Below are 17,927 nucleotides of genomic sequence, written 5' to 3'. Positions count from 1 at the left end.
AATTACACACCTAAGTAATTGTTTTTGCTCTCACAGGCAGTTTTGTGAAAGCGCTAATCTTAAATTTTGGCCGTGTATTAACTTTTGTTTGTTTTATTTCAGGTGTGTGTGACAATGTGTGAGCGGTGAGAAACAATATCGCGCGATGTTGCGCGCAATCTTCTGCTTGCTCGTCGCTGCGGCGGCGGCTGAGCACGTCCGTGAGTTCACCGTCAAAGAAAACGCCCGCGCAGGCACCCTCGTCGGCCATCTCGGTGACGAGCTACCAGACGCGGCCCCACCTTACACAATCGTGCCAGTGCCAGGCAGCGCAGTCAACGATGACCTCAAAATAGATCCACATACAGGAGAAATAAGGACTAGAGTTCCTCTAGACAGAGAAAATAGAGACCACTACGCTCTAGTAGCGATACCCGCGAGCGGCGACAACGTCCGAGTAGTAGTAAGAGTGTCAGACGAAAATGACAACGCTCCTACGTTCCCTGCACCAGTCATGAATGTAGAGTTCTCAGAAAATACTCCTAGAGACGTCAAAAGAAAGCTCAATCCAGCCAAAGATCAGGATTTGGGAGTATTCAATACCCAGAGGTATAACATCGTCTCAGGGAATACAGATAATGCCTTCAGATTGTCTTCTCATAGAGAACGTGATGGCGTACTTTATCTGGATCTCCAAATTAATGGTTTCCTCGATAGAGAAACTACAGACCACTATGAGTTGGTCATAGAGGCGTTAGATGGAGGAACGCCACCGTTAAGAGGGACGATGACTGTAAATATTACTATATTAGATGTTAATGATAACCCACCGGTGTTTGCTGAGAGTGTATACTCGGCTATGATACCAGAAAATGCAACAGTAGGTACTGCTGTCTTGAAAGTGTTCGCTATAGATTCAGACGCGGGAGAGAACGGTCTGATAGAGTACTCGATAAATAGAAGGCAGAGTGATAAAGAGAATATGTTTAAGATCGATCCCGAAACGGGTGAGATAACAGTAAATAAGGCTTTAGATTTTGAGACCAAAGAATTGCACGAGTTGGTAGTTGTCGCGAGAGATAAAGGCGCACAACCCTTAGAGACAACAGCGTTTGTATCCATTCGTGTTACTGATGTAAACGATAACCAGCCCACGATAGATGTGATCTTCCTCAGCGATGATGCGACCCCAAAAATATCTGAGTCGGCACAGCTAGACGAATTCGTAGCTAGAATATCTGTACACGACCCAGATTCTAAAACCGAATACGCGAACGTTAATGTCACATTAAGTGGTGGCGATGGACATTTCGATCTGAGAACTCACGATAACATTATTTATTTGGTCGTGGTTGCATTACCGTTAGACAGAGAGTCACAGCCGTCATACACGCTGAACGTAGTCGCAACAGATAAAGGTTCACCACCTTTGCATGCGTCACGAATCATCAGTTTACGTGTGACCGATGTTAATGATAACCCGCCAGTGTTTCTCGAGAGTGAATACAAAACGAGTGTACCGGAAGCCGCAGCTCCCGGTACTCCGGTTATCCAAGTATCAGCCAGCGATGTGGATGAAGGAGAGAATGCCGAGATTCGGTATTCCTTGCTCCCGACACCGCAGTCTGACTGGTTTTCTATAGACGAGCGTTCTGGTTTGGTAACAACGCGGGTCCGTGTTGATTGTGAAACGAATCCGATGCCACGTTTGACGGTGGTTGCCAGTGATCGAGGCAATCCTCCGCTATCGTCCACCGCGACGTTGTTAGTGACAGTGTTGGATGTGAATGATAACGAGCCAATCTTCGATCAGTCCTTCTACAACGTCACCGTCTCCGAGAATGAAGCCGTCGGCAGCTGTATTTTAAAGGTGAGTCTTTTATTTCTAAACCTAAGGACTTATTTTGAGCCACAGATGACGGATGCTAAATAATTCATAAGCTTATCGTTTACATTGTTGCAAGCTTTTTACAGGATTAATTTAACTTCATTATTTGTTAGGTGCGGACTGCGGTTTCACATTGTAGAATCGACCTCGACGAACAGGAATTGCGCATTTGAAATTTGGATTCATTAAAGATTTCATGCGTTGTACCTTTATTGCTTTCGTCGTAACTAATCTGATCAGAACATTTGGAAAATCTACCGAACGCCGCGTTAACTATTACCCTACTTTTTAAATTAGTCTTGGTTGTGTGTGTGAGTAATTTAAAAATCAATTTCCCGTCAATTTGTTCATCATAAAGTTACTGTTTCGAGAGAAAGTTCCCATATGGCGTGACTACCGATAATTTGCTGTTCTTGATTTTATTGCTGTTGTTACTGAAAATGTCAGTATAGAAATGTCAGAGTTGGCTGCACCATGAACTGTATTGTTAGAGCCTGACGACTTTATCATTATTACTTCTCGTATCGTGATGTCGATCAACTGTGGAACATGCAGCTACTACATTGTATCATGAATTTTAGGGACTTTTCGGTTGGTTACAAATCACTTAAAATTGATCATCATCATCATTCTTAACCGATATACGTCCTGTCCACTGCTAGTCATAAGTGTCTTGTAGGGACTTCTACGTGCCATAATTTTGCGCCGCCTGAATCCAGCGGCTTCCTGCGACTCGTTTGATGTCGTCTGTCCTAGTAGACCAGCAACCTTCAACGCTGAGTTTTCGTCGCCAATCTAACCCCTTGGGAACTCAACGTCTATTGGTTTTTCGAACTATGTGCCGTACCCATTACCACTTCAGCTTCGCAACCCGTTAAGCTATGTCGGTTCCGTTGGTTCTCCTTCGGATCTCATTTCTAATTTGATCACGTTGAAAAACTCCAAGCATAGATGGAGAGCCATCTCCCGTTAAGTGACTCGTAAGTTTTCTTATGAGGCCCATAGTTGGCGATCTTGGAGTCTCGGATCCATATGGCATCACTGGCACTGTTCGAAGACTGTGGTTTTCACGCACTGAGGAATATTGGACGAGAAGATATCTCGAAGCTTCCCATCCGAGTTTATAATTAGTTTGTGATTATTTTGGCAACGAGGTAGAAGTATTAAAATTTTAAAATGGCCCATAAACACATTGTCCGAGCGTGTTCAATTACGATAAAACAAGCCTACATCATCGGCCGGCCGACAATTAGTCATTGAGACAGATCAATCCCTCTTATCTCCGAACCCGCCTCCCCGCGAATTTGTTAAAAAACGTCGCAATTTTCATTAAACCTTATCAGGAGAATCCGGCGCTGGCTCATAACTTACGCGAGTTAATTCGTTTTAATATATTCCGTATGACGTACCTCCATAGTCATAAGGGGCTACAGATGGGATCAACTTCCACTCCCAACTTGAGCTCTCATCATCCCAACCCATCGCCCCCGGTCCACTATTGAGCTCGGGCCTCTTCTCTGAATGAGAAGTGTTTTCGCCATCACCCTGACCAAGTGCAGATTGGTAGACTTCACACATTTGAGAACATAATGGAGAACTCTCAGGCATATAGGTTTCCTCGCAATGTTTTGTAAAGCAAATGATATTTAATTGCTAAGGACGCAAGTGACTCCAAAAAGGTGTGTGCCTAGGATCAAATCTCGGACCCCACGAAGAGGAAGCCGAAGTCTTCGTTTTAATATTTTTCACTTGAGGTACATAACCATATTCAGTGAGTAAAAATCTCTCGCATTACAAACTTCAATCAAAATTGAAAATTAAGTTTACTATAAGTTAGGCTGGAATATAAATCTATCACGAAAGATCCCAAGTTTGGGCGACAGCATCGCGAATTGTAATCTAAATTAAAAATTAAATTAGGTTGGAACGTGAGTCGGGGTTGCAAGTTGGTCCGTGTGTAGAGGCGTTTAATTCGTTTTAATATTTTCCACGTGAGGTACATAGTCATAAGTGGGTATAAATCTATCGCGAAGGAGCCCAAGTTTGGGCGGCGGCGCTCCCATCGCAAATTGCGATCTAAATTGAAAATTAAACAGTGAATGGTAGTGTAGCTCGCTCGAAGCGTCGTGACCGTTGGGCTGACGTTTTTACGATATATGCGTATTCTAGAGGCAGTAAGGCTGAGATCCATAGAGCGCACTTTGACTTTGCTCAGACTTAAGACTGTTAAAACGAGACAGCGTTATACCGTTAGCATAAATCTGTCTCGTTTTAACTTAAACTGTAGTCTAAGCAAAGTGAAAGTGCGCTTTATAGATTTCGACCTATGTACAATATGGACAATGTGATTGAATATTGTTAGAAGACATTTTAAAGAAGTAACATTAGTCATTAAAATTATAATAATAGACTAATATTCTTTAAAAAGAAACAAAAACTTTCGCATTAAGGTATAGTGGTCTATGTATAAGAAACGGATTTTTTTTATAAATTTTTTTAAACTTCACTGGCAATGTAGTTCTGCGTGGATAGCGCTTTAAGCTACACACTAAGTTTCTAGCTATTTATCATTTCCAGTATATAATCTCAGGAAATGGATAATATGTAGAATAGGTATTTCTGAGCCGGTGGTAGGTTCGCGACTGACGGACAGGCCGTTGACGATTCAAAAGAGCTTGTAAAAGCCTATTTGAATAAAACATTCTGAATTCAAATTAAGTGGATTCTCTTGCAGAGCTGTGTTTGTGCCAGAAAGGCATTCCGAACCAGTGGTAGAGCTCTTGACGATTCAAAAGTACATACTTGTAAAAGTCTAATTGAATAAAAATAGTAAGTAGTTAGCATAATATAGAACGGTAGGTACCTATATTGGATGACAGATCACAAACACAAGTGTAAATTAAAAATTTATAACACCCAGGACAAGTGAAGGTTACAGTAACTAGAAAAGAGCTGATAACTTTCAAACCGCTGAACCGATTTTCTTGAATTATAGCTAAGAACACTCTCGATCAAGCCACGTTTCAAACAAAAAAAACTAAATCGAAATCGGTTTATTAGTTTAGGAGCTACGATGCCACAGAGAGATACTTAGATTCACAGATACACACGTCAAATTTATAACACCCCTCTTTTAGGGTCGGGGGTTAAAAATGATATCGGTGAAGTGGCCAGATATTTTAAAATAAGAACAAAAATATTCATTCTAAAATAAAACTTAATTCTTACGTAAGCTAAGTCTAAATTTGAATAAATTGAAATAAGGTCAAACAAATATTTTTGCTTTTATTTTGCGGCCGGAATGCGAATAAAAAAAATTAGAATAGAAAATACCTCAACACACACGACATACCTATCTACACTTACTTTTAACTAAAAAGCTACATTTAAAGCTGGGACACACCAAACGCGTATGCAGCACGTAAGCGTAGACGTAGCGCGTACCATGACGTTGTAATGTATGGAACTGTATGAGATATGACATACCGCTTGCGTGACGTGAACGTTCGCGTAGACGTAATGCGTGCTGTCATGTCTATGGATTCACGCGCGTCACTACGCGCGTGGTCACGTGTACGTGCTTGGTGTGAATCGGCCTTTAGGGTCTCTGATTTAGATGAACTGAGTTAGTAAAGGCGTAGTAAATATAAACACTAACTTTAATAGAAATGAGAGCTACCTAATCTTGATACGCAATAAATCGTGCAAAACGCACAACTGTATGAAGGCAGGCCATTCAACCGTATTTACATGAGCAATACTATTAACAGGCGGGCCTGCCCTATAGGGCGCACAATCTGAGAGCCGGACTACTAGGGAGGAGGGCGCTTATAGGGATAATGCTTGTTGTAGGAGCTCTGTATCCGCATAATGCTCTGTGGGCAAGCGATTTGATATACATAGTGACTTGATAAAGGACCCATTATTTATTCGTAACTTGAAGTAAATCAGTTACTACGTCAACTTACTAACTGATAACTTACATTAATTTTTTTATTTTATTTTCGCAATTTGTAAGCTAATACGACAAAGTATGCTTATGGCATCTTAATTGCGCCAATGGCAGTGTCATCCTCACAGGTTTATAAAAAAATCTTTACTTGAAAATGTTCAGTTTAAGAAATTAGTCAAAATAGTGAGTTTGACATGAGTTACTCACAAATTAGTCAATACTATAACTAATTTCTTAAACTGTTGATAATTTTACTAATTTTTTTTTTCATCTAGTCATTTTCGGCCCGCTGAATACAAATCTGAATTCTGAACTCATTTACAAGCAAAAAGCCAAAAATTCTGCATTTTAGTCAAAAGTTCGTGAATTCGATAAGTGAATATGAACATGAACTAATTTCTAACCAAAACCACCTGAAACTGTGCCAAAATTTGAGATTTTGATCACTGAATGGTACAAACTTGAACAATTTCCAAGCAAAACGACTTACTGTAGTACTTACTACAATTATTAAGTCCAACGTACCTATACGATTTCGATCAAAAGAGTAGGTACAGTTATAGTAAAGCAGTAAAGTTTCAAGAGCATTCATTGTGGTCATTTTTGGGGTAAAATTTAATTAGGGACATGTTATCGGTTTTTGCACACTGCACCAAAGCGGTGGTTGCAATTGTTGCAGCCACAGCATTAGGTATTTTTAACCCCCGACCCAAAAAGAGGGGTGTTATAAGTTTGACGTGTGTATCTGTGTATCTGTGTATCTGTCTGTGGCATCGTAGCGCCTAAACGAATGAACCGATTTTAATTTACTTTTTTTTGTTTGAAAGGTGGCTCGATCGAGAGTGTTCTTAGCTATAATCCAAAAAAATTGGTTCAGCCGTTTAAGAGTTATCAGCTCTTTTCTAGTTTTCTTGTAGAAAAGAAGGTTAGATAACCGTTAGGTTCTTAATATTATGTCAGTTGACAAATTTATGTCAAGCTGTCAAGATGCCTTCACTTGTCGGGGGTGTTATAAATTTTTAATTTACACTTGTCAATATTATAAGAGTCGATTTCAGCAACAATTGACTAGAATACATTAAAGTAGTTACCCGTATTAGGAGCCGGGTACTATACCTACCTGCATAGTGCCGTATTGTTATCTCTAATCAATTAATCATTATTCTCGTCTCACACTATACGAGTAGTAGCATAGCGCGTGGTGCGTATTGTAGCCCTTTAGTAATTTACGACGTAGGTGTAAAGCTATTAATGTTCTATTGCCGACTTTGAACTGTAAACGAGATTCATAAGAACAGTACTCGTTCAACCCAGAATACTTCTTAGATTATTCTCATAATAATCATTTATTGTATTTATTCCGGTATAATCCTGAATACTTCTTAGATTATTTATCATTTATTATATTTATTCCAGTATAATGCCATTTTTCAACCAAATGGGTATGGGTTTAATAAAAACTGCCATACACCTTCCAGGTTAGCCAGTTTCCATCTTAGACTGCATCATCACTTACCACCAGGTGATATAGCTGTCAAGAGCTAACTTGAATCTGAATAAAAAAATAGGTAATTTTTATAGTCTTTTCTGGCCGTTAGTAATGAATTTATCAATGGTTCTGTATGTCTTTTCGAAATGAATAATAATTCGTATTCTTCGATGGCTCGAGCAGAATGCATTAGGGCCTACACGTATTAGGAACACGTATTGTACCGTAACACTATCTTCATTTGATCGAATCTTATCTTATCTCACGTTGTACGTATTGTAATCCTCATGTGATTTACGATGTAAGTGTAATATACGCCATTAGCATTTTGTTGGCGGTAATGTAAGCTGTTATCTGAGGTGATTTTGAGGGCATCTTATTCCTTAGTTAAAAACTTGTGAGATGTTCTTAAAATTACATTTTAGGATTTGGTATCTACAGTAATATTATAGAGGGTCAAGTGTGTGTTTGGATGTAGGAGTAATCTCCAGAACTAAAAAAAACATCGCATTATTTTTAACCCCCGACCCAAAATGAGGGGTGTTATAAATTTGACGTGTGTATCTGTGTACCTATCTGTGGCATCGTAGTTCCTAATCAAATGAATCGATTTTAATCTAGGGTTTTTTTTGTTTGAAAGGTGGCTTGATCAAGAGTGTTCTTAGCTATAATTGAAGAAAATCGGTTCAACGGTTTGAAAGTTATCAGCTCTTTTCTAGTTTTCTTATAGAGGTTTTTGTGTCGGGGGTTTATTAAATTTTGAGTTATATTACTACAGTCCAAGACCCTATTAAGCATGGGCGGATCCTAATAAGCGCTTTTTGGGCTGCAGCCCAGAGCCCCGTGGCTATACAGGACTCCCAGCCCCCGTTTGACAATATGGACAGTTATTGTGAATTTAAAAAAAAATGCTGTTTTTGGTTGTATTTTCTCGAATATTGCCATACGCTCTTCTCTCCTACAATACTATACTACTATATTAGACTACTAATTATACTCTCCGCCAGTTATTTTCCAGGTATATTTTCTCACAAACGCAGTCATTCACAGTCGAATGGGCTTTATTCATCGATTCGGCGGCATGCGTTGGGCTGTACTGTCATCATCATAGAAAAGTTTTTTGACAAAATAGCAATTAAGTAGTTGATTAATTAGACAGGCCCTCAAGTAGTATTAGCCCAGGGTCCCACAAACTCACGGTCCATCCCTGCTATTAAGTAAATAACGCTAAGCCAGAATTGCACGACTCTTAACTTTGATTAAAAAAAAAGAAAATTCTCACATATTTTTTTAATCGATTTCCAACGATTCAAACCCACGTCCGGTGTCCACATAAATCCTAAGCTCCATCATTAACCATTGCGTGTCTTCGGACCATAAGAGAGCGTGTCCCCGGGTGTTTACGACTATTTAACCCATCCCGGGACTATTTATTGAGGGCCAATCACGTATCATTCATTATTGCCTGGCTTTAAGACGTTTCGTGACTTGCCTAGACGTTCTAGCCAGAAATAGTTGTTCGGAAATAGCTATGACTGTTTTGGTCGTTTAAAAGTCGCTTCATTGGGTGCCAAATATTTTTTTGGCAGGTTGCTTGACTCACAGACTAAAGGTAACAACTAAGAACAACTAAGAAAGACTAAAGGAACAGGTAGAAAATTAATAGCTATCTAATACCTATGGTCGTGATAGCCTAGTGGCTAAGAGGTCCGCCTCCTATTCGAAAGGTCGGCGGTTTGATTCCGGCCTGGTACCTTTAACTTTTCAGAGTTATCTGGGGTTTAGATGGTTAAATAGGTAATACTTGCTTTAACGGCGAAGGAAACCACCGTGAGGAAACCTGCATGCCTGAGAGTTCTCCATAAGGTTCTCAAATGTGCGTGAAGTCTGTCAAACCGCATGGGTTAGCGTGGTAGACTACAGTCTTAACCCTTCTCATTCTGAGAGGAGACTCGTACTCAGGATTTTTTCCTTTACTTGTGCTATAACCTATACCTGCCTAGCAACTTCCTGCCCAATTTCATGATTCTATTTCGACGGGAAGTAGCCTGTAAGTTTTCTTGTCAGACAAGACAGACAGAAACGAAGTGATCCTATATAAGGGTTCCTTTTTTCCTTTTGTGGTACGGAACCCTAAAAAATTAATATACCTATTGACAGTGGTATATATAAAGTTTCCAGGTTTATGAATGTTTGGGTAATTATGTAAATCTGATTGCGCTGTTTACCTCGTAGCATTTAACTTTCATTTTTGCTTTTTGGAGCCCGCACGTTATCGTTAATTACGCACAATGAAAACGATCGCATGCGGCGAGTGCAACCATTACATACCTACTTTATACCCACTGATATCTACTATACCCGGAATGTTTTCAACTCTACTGAATTTATACCACCCTGGTATCTGCTTTTGTAACTACTTTAATACTAATATAAGGAACCTTTAATCTAATAATATTAAAAATGCGAAAGTGTGTCTGTCTGTTTGTAGCTATTTTAATAAAGAGAAAAAGAAAGGAAAAGTGGATGGGGAATGTACTTATTACATAATAGCATAGACTTATATACTATAGGTATTTTTTGGCGTAAAATGATTTGTATGATTATCGTCACGCAATGTTTTACGTAAATGTGTAGTTAATTTATTACGTGATATATCTATTAGCAACCCAAGTATCTAGGTAATTAACAAATGTGGAAGTGTAAAGTTATGCACATGAATAATAGTAGATTATGTAAAGGCATTGTAATTTTATGCGCAAGAGCAATTTCATTATTTACAATCACATTCGGAGAGAGAAATGTCGATAAAAAATAAACACAAGCTTTTTATGGTCACAGATAATCACGAAGTATTCGTAATGATCGACTTACATTTTCTCTCTTTCGACAGTAGGTAACACGTGTAAAGGTACCATTTATAAATTACCAGCGAACCCGCCCCAGCTTTGCTCGAATGGAATTTTTGAAAATCGGCGAAGGGTCCCCAAAAGTCCTAAAATCTTTGCTGTACCTATTCTACTCCCTTTACAACCTCTCGCACTGCCAAGGGTCACTGGTAGAGATCTCTTATAGAGAAAAGTGCTTCCCTGTCCACTTTTTCTTTATTTTTATTTTTATTGTTACAACTTTCTGGTACAAATAAAAATAAATAAAATAAACAAAACATGTATTCTTCATTTTTAACCTAAAGCCCAAATACCAATTTATTTTAAAGAGTTAACTTGAAAAATGACACCTTCATACAAACTTTCGACCCTTAACCTTATTGGACGTGGCATGTCCAAAAACTACGAAATATGCATTTCTTTATTTTTAACCAAAAGTACCAATAATTTTCATGGATATAACTTGAAAAATTATGGACTCTCTACCCTTTTATACCCTATTTGACTTCCAAAACTTCCAAAAACCCTTTCTTAGTGAGTGCCGTCATAAAAAAGTCTACTGTAAAAATTTCAAAATTCTAGGCTGTGTGTTGATAGATCAGTCAGTCAGTCAGTCTGAATAAGACTTTTTATATATAGTACCTATGGATTGAAGCGACTCTGTGTGTGGTCGCAATTTAGATAAAGGTTATTATAAAAATACCTATAGTCCTTAAAGCGGGCTGAGCGCGATAATTAAAAATGTGTTTTATTATTACGCTTTATCCCTTGAAATATAAAGGGCGGGGGCTTACAGTCTTTGGACGGTCGCGATTAAAAGCCGGTGTTGGTCTAAGTGGTGTTGGTGTGGTTTAAGTTTTAAAGCTCCCTTCTTGCTCGTTTTCTATTTAAGTTTTCTCCTCCAATTTTAATATAGGTACCTTCAAGTCAAGAGTGATTATGCCTCTTCTAGGAAAGCGCGCTCCATCTTAGGATGCATCATTATTTGGCAGCAAGTCTGATTGCAGCCAAATTAAGTCTATAAATTAAAAAAAAAAAACTGGCGGCCGAAAACAGGTTTACTACTAACACATTGAGGAGCATTCCAAAGGCTATTTTTTACATTGTTGTGTGTAAAAATGTCTAAAATCTGCTTTTTAAATAAAAAACTGATTACTTATATGTATTTAGTGAGTTTAATACAGCATTGTTTTGTATTAAATACCGGCAGTTAAAATATTAAAATTATCGTGATATGTACCCGTTATCTACAGTATAAAATTACATAGTATTATACCTATTGGAATCAATGATGTCGGAATAATTTTGTGAAAATATCATTTGAAGTACACTGCATGCATTGTAATGTTTAAGGTAAAAGATATTTATAACTACTTCTTTATTCAAGAAAGTAGAGCTATTCAAATTCCTAAAAAAATATCCTAATATTATTTAGTGAGTAAATGTGAATTGTCATCAATCAGCAGTCGCTTTCTTCATCGCTACGCTTATGAAATCGCTGTGATTGGGACCTCAGGCCGCGATCATAAAATCTCATGGCACTAAATATCTCACCGAATCTTCTTCTACCTTAAGGGGCATGAGACGGGCCAGCCCGCGAAATTCAAATTTAATTCGGTTTTTCGCAATTTATAAACTAATACGCCAACGTAGGCTTATGGCATTTTAATTGCGATATTTTCATATAAACCTGTGAGGATGATACTGGCATTGTGCCGCTTTAAATTACAAAGTGCACAACTTATAACAACGTTATTTTCCAAGATATTTAAAACTTGAAGCTAGCCTTGTCTAATTAACTGTACAAATCATGCCCGTATGGAATGCGGTGCCAAGGATAATGGCTGCATATCCGGACAGCCAGGCTGATCCTTTGTTCAAAAAATTATGATATATGAAATGAAATTATTTATTTGTCTGAAGGGACCCGTTGGTATCCTTCAGGTATGGAACCCTAATAAAACCTGCAAAACTAAATGAAGTTGATTTATATTTCAACATCCAAGAACACAATTGGGTGCTAAAAACAAAAAAAAAACACCTTATTTGCCCTATTGTAAACAACTTGCTAGCCAGTGGCCACAGATGAATGGAAATATCTGAAATTTCTAGACTTGTAATGTAAATTAAGTTAACATAAAAATAAAACAATACAGTAGTTAATGACTCCATAGATAAAGAATGATCGGAATATTGTTCTTAATTTATTCCTGTAAAAACTTACTGATCTACAGTAGTATCATAGTTTAGCAATCATACAGTAGGACGTTGTTCTAGAATATTTAAACAATAATTGACTTATCTTGACTTCATGTGGCATTAATTTATTTCCTAGGAACACTTATAAAACGTTTAATTATTTGAAAGGAAAAGTGCTTTTTTTCAGGTAGACGGTTGACTGTCTAATTTACTTTAAAATAATTATTTTGAGTATGGTAAATTCACTAAAACAATATCCAAAAGCACTTTGTTTAAGATTATTTGAATAAACACATTTCTATGTCAGTGACGAACGATGATTTCAAAGTATTTTCAAACACGCCCGAGTCAGACTTGTCTATTTATTTTTCAGATAGGTATTATGAAAACGAATTTATGGGACATTACTGGGCGTCTTGGCCCACAGCTTCTCTGTACATTTGTGAATGCGATTCCTATCTGTATAGCTGTTGTTAAACAGTGGTAATGCACCACGGTGTAATTATCACCACGTTTATGGTCCCAGAATACCGCATTTGCGCATAAGTTTTGCACAAATAGTTTAGCTGCGCAGACTGTTTTTGTTTCTGCGTGTTTTGCGAAAAATAATATACAAGAATTTTAACCGTTTTATTGTTGCTAATTCTATTATAATAGGGCTGATCGTGACAGTAACACGGTGTTTTCTGAAGTATATCAAGTCCTATTGAAGTCATGGAACTATTAATTTAATAAGCAAAATGTACAAAACTTTTTTAAAGTCAAAGCTTTTTTTATTGTGCCAACAAAGGTTGAAGCTTATTCATGAAATTAAAATAACAAAAAATCCATCTTCGTAAATACCAAAAAGTATAAAACTATAGGTAGTACTTACAGACAGCTGAAGCAACTTTTAATTTCATTATTATTTATTTACATAATAAATTACGTAATTTATAATTAATTAATTATCCTTGAAATCTTAACCGATAGAATAAGCTATCTTACTTGAATATTCTTATGGATCATAAATTTTTTCGCTCAAATAAATTATTTAATTCTTATACTTTGTTGGTTATTGTATCTACAGTTTAACTACATATTTTGCACGCCACACATAAATGGCAAAATGTGAAAGAGACTACCTGTCAATGTACCATCATATTTTATCACTCACATTTGGCAAAATAAATAATTAATTTATTTTCGCCATTATAATTAATTTATTTTCGTTTAAGATCGTGGCGCGTGAAAGTCCCAACAAGAGACCTATATCTAGCAGTGGATAGCACGTATATTGGTTGATAACGATGATGATGATCTATTAATAAATGAAATGATTAATATCAAAATAATTGCCAACAATAAAATAATCGTGGAATCGGATCCATATCTCATCTATTAAAGGACCGTGTCTCCAGTCGAAGGTTGAACGGGCAATTTTTTACCGCCCATTCGCGGTGTATGTAGCAATTAAGCGAAATGTCGTCTGTCATGAATTTGAGCCTCTACAAAACTCAATAAAAGGATTATTTTACAACAAAACGATTTTTGTTATAAGACTGTAGCTCTTTCGGTCGATTATACGCATTATATTCACTTATTTTTACCTTTTCTGTACTTTTGTACTAATGCGTTTTTAATATTGCATAGTTTGTCTCATTCTTTATCAAGTATCTCTATCCAATATTCTGTACCAACTTTTGTGAAAAGTGGTTGAACGGATGGGTTGTGGAAAGCTAGCAGACAGACAGACACAATTTCGCATTTATAATATTAAGTGGGGATGTACCTATGTACCTACTTATACCTACCAGTAAACCGCCGAGTTTCTTGATGATTCTTCACGGTAGGAAAGGCATTCTGAACCAGTGGTAGATGCTTTTGACGATTCAAAAGTACTTGTAAAAGTCTAATTGAATAAAAATATTTTGGATTTGAATTTGAACTAAATAATTCATCACCAGTGTTAACAAATTTTTTAAGCAACGTTTGTACCTAGCCCCAATGACTTTCTACACATCATTGCCTAGCCCCTATTAGGTATATTAGCCCTATATTAGCCTAATATTTGACAGATTTAGATTCAGGATCGATACCGAGAGTTTCCTCACTTTAGTTCACTCTGCCCGTGCTCAATAGTGAGCTTGCGATGAGTTGATGATCATAATTATGTTGATGACTAGTTGATGCTCGTGACTTCATTCCCGTGGATATAGGTTTTTAAAAATCCCTTAGGAACTCATTGATTTTCCGGGATAAAAAGTAGCCTATGTGTTAATCCAGAGTATAAACTATCTTCATTCCAAATTTCAGCCAAATCCGTTCAGTAGTGTTTGCGTAAAAGAGTAACAAAAATCCATACATCCATTCATACATTACAAACTTTCGCCTTTATAATATTAGTGTGATAGCAGGAAGTAGGATGTACTTTAAAATGATAACCTAAAGTTATGCTGGTATTAAAAGTTGTAACTTTTGTTATTGTTCCCGTGTACCAACTTAAAAAATATAAATAAAGTGGGTTTATGAAGCTCTAAGCACGCTTAAACCTGCAAAATGAGTAAAACAAAAAGATAAAGTAAGCAATTTGTTATAGGCCCGTAATACGTAAATATCTTATAGTTACTCATTATAGTTTTATTGCAATAGTTGTCTTTTTGTATCTCGAGAAGGTTACCTATATCTTTACAGACGTGAGTAATTATAAAATGTGTCGGCTTTTAAACGGATTAAGAAGGTAGAGACTGTACATGCAAATTCCGATTTTATCGACTTCTATGAATATTTTAGTTGTTTTGTTGCTTAATGTACTTTTCATAATATAATTTTAATACCTCATGATATTATCGGAAAGTGCAGCGTTGGATGACCCCCCACTAGGTTGACGGACGATATCAGGCAAGTCGCCGCTGGATTCAGGCGTCTCAAGACTGTGGCGTGTGGAAGTCCCCACAAGAGACCTATGTCTACCAGTGGATGTGTATCAGTTGATGATGATGATGATGATGATAAATGACACCTATCAGCGTGTGGTGGTGTGATGTGTTTTTGATGCAATAGTTTCGCGGAATTGCTACCCGAATTCTGACGCCTGCCGTACCTATGTCAGGCTATTTCTGCGCCAGTCCAGTACATTTAAACGTAGACGCTAATATTACGGCAAAAAGATTGCATTACCCGATGCATTCTCGCAGTAGGTAGGTTGGTGCATTGCTTTTTTGCTAGAGCTGATTCGTACCCGACTACGTAAGCTCGTAATCGGATTTTTATGACTCGATTAACTATCTTTTTTTACTGAGATAGTTATGGATCTTTTAATTACTTCTACCGTATTAGGCATATTATGTTATTAGTTTCCGATAATCACCTTTGCTAACTATTTTTGCACTTGCCTATAAGGTATTTTAAAATTGCACTTTTATTTATATGGAATTAAAAAAAAAAAAAAATAGCGAGCAAACGAGCAGGCGGGTCAGCTGATGATAAATGATTACCGCTGCCCATGAACATTTGCAGCACCAGAGGAACCGCCAATGCGTTGCCGGCTTTTTAGGAATTTGTTAATCCGTCCCTTGAAAAACCCTATGTTAAACTTAATAGGACCTCTAAAAAAGTTTTTGAAATTGTATTTTTCATTGTATTTTTGTAAAATGATCTCAACCGTATATAGGTCTATATTATTTTTAATCAAAATAAAAGGGGTCTATTAATTTTTAAAAATATTAGCTATTTTTCCTAAATATAGGCGTCTTTTATAATAAAAGAGATGAACTTACGAATAATAATACTATCGAAGAAAATGTAAAATGCATGCAAATGCATATCTATGATGCAAATAAAGTTCTTTGCAAGTGACAAACTGCCACTCATATATTTTTAAATGAAATTTTTCGAAAATCGTTTGAAAAAATATTTTAAATATTTAGTCTGATAGAGTTTCTTGTATTTGAATAAAAAGTATTGCCCGCGGACCAGTGGATAGGACTTTGATGGAAGGAATGAGGTAGTTAATAGATGCCATAGAATAAGCATAGAACGTAAACAACTTTTTTAACTTAGGGCTCATATACACAGGCAATGTAAAATGCGCTTTCATTGTGTGATTTTTTTTTAATGTAGACATACTAAACGAGTTAAAGGGAGCCGCTGGATCCAGGCGACTTTAGACCTCAGCATGTAGACTGTAGACCCTATAAGATACCAGTGTTTAGTATAATAGAAGTCTATCGATTGTTGACCACGATGATTACACGTAAACAAAATCACGTAGACCCTTTAAGTTGCAGTCTCGCTTAGGTACCTTCCTTACCTTATTCAAGGTGTTTGGCTTTTTACTTTTTTACTACCCAAAATCTTCTTTCTTTCAAATAAAAAGATGCTGTTTTAAACAATAAAATTGGATATCTGTATTCATTTTAGTTTGCCGACTGAATAAAGGGATTGTTATTGAGCAAAACATAAAAGTTATCTAAATGTACCTACCTACCGAATAATTACTATGGGTTCGATATTTGATAAGAAACATTTTATATTGCAAAGCTTTTAAGATTTTACAATTAAACTAAATGGCTGTAAACGATATTATTTTCGGATGATTTTAATGTCCCTATTAGTAACAATAATTAAAAATTAATGGACCTTAAAATTAAAACTTTATGTGTCGCCAAATTATGCTTTTGTAGTCTTTAAAAATGACAATTTTAAACATTTTAAAAATTATTCTTTTAAAAAACATTAATTTCAGAATGTTCTTTTATTTGAGAATATAATAACAACATTAGACGTCGCACTAGATGTCGCCAAGCCCTCAGACAAGTTGACTTGTGACGTGTAGAGCAAGCTTTATAGTAGGCTAGGTTTCATTCAACCGAGGTACGATGTAAGGTCATTGGCTGGATTCCACAACTATGAAGCGATATCGTAACGATTAGCTGACAGCCGTGTAGAATCTGGTTTAAATTTTTAATATTCGAATTTATTAAAAAACACTCCGCCTGCTGCGAACAGAGTGGTAACTCTAACTCGTATTGAAACTTAAAAACCATTATAACAGTTGAATGATTTTTTCCCCTTTTGCTGTTTTTTTAAGTTTTTTTTTAATTACCAAGTATTTTCAAAGATCTTAATCTTAGATAGGTAAAGCTCATACAGTAGGTATTCTATACACATAGTATTTTAAAAAGTGAGGCAAGTACCTGAGCCTGTGTGACCCACAAGCACCATTATAAAGCTGCCCGTAAGTGGAGTTGCATAAGAGCCCTAGAATTTAAGGAACAACATGTATTTAATCTAAATGTGTAACTCTGTGGGCGGTACTATAGTAAATAAATAAATAAATTACACTACACACAAACACACAACTACCACACCACCACACTACAAAAATATTGCATAGTAACGACGTTTTTCTCAAAAAAGAAGTAGATTTTAATTGAGAAATATGAAATAATGTGAATATGTACAAATAATAATTTAATTTAGTTAGTTTTAATTTAATTAATCCCAGTCTATTCGCGGATGTTCCTGAGCCACGACTTTCTTCCTCTACCG

At 36.7% G+C, this 17,927-nt stretch overlaps 1 protein-coding gene across 1 annotated transcript in view; it reads left to right on the top strand.

Moving 5' to 3' along the window:
* Nucleotides 1-478: 478 nt before the first annotated feature.
* The window catches only part of LOC123869774 (protein dachsous), a 371,978-nt gene continuing 354,529 nt past the window's right edge, over nt 479-17,927 (top strand). The window contains exon 1 of the mRNA XM_045912790.1: nt 479-1,849. Within this exon, the coding sequence (XP_045768746.1) occupies nt 494-1,849 (1,356 nt within the window). The 5' untranslated portion in view covers nt 479-493. The remainder of the gene's footprint in view (nt 1,850-17,927) is intronic.

This window comes from Maniola jurtina, chromosome 11 (genome assembly GCF_905333055.1).
Source record: "Maniola jurtina chromosome 11, ilManJurt1.1, whole genome shotgun sequence".
NCBI classification, from domain to species: domain Eukaryota; kingdom Metazoa; phylum Arthropoda; class Insecta; order Lepidoptera; family Nymphalidae; genus Maniola; species Maniola jurtina.
The sequence above is the reverse complement of the archived record's forward strand: the minus strand, read 5'-3'. Positions and strand labels throughout refer to the sequence as shown.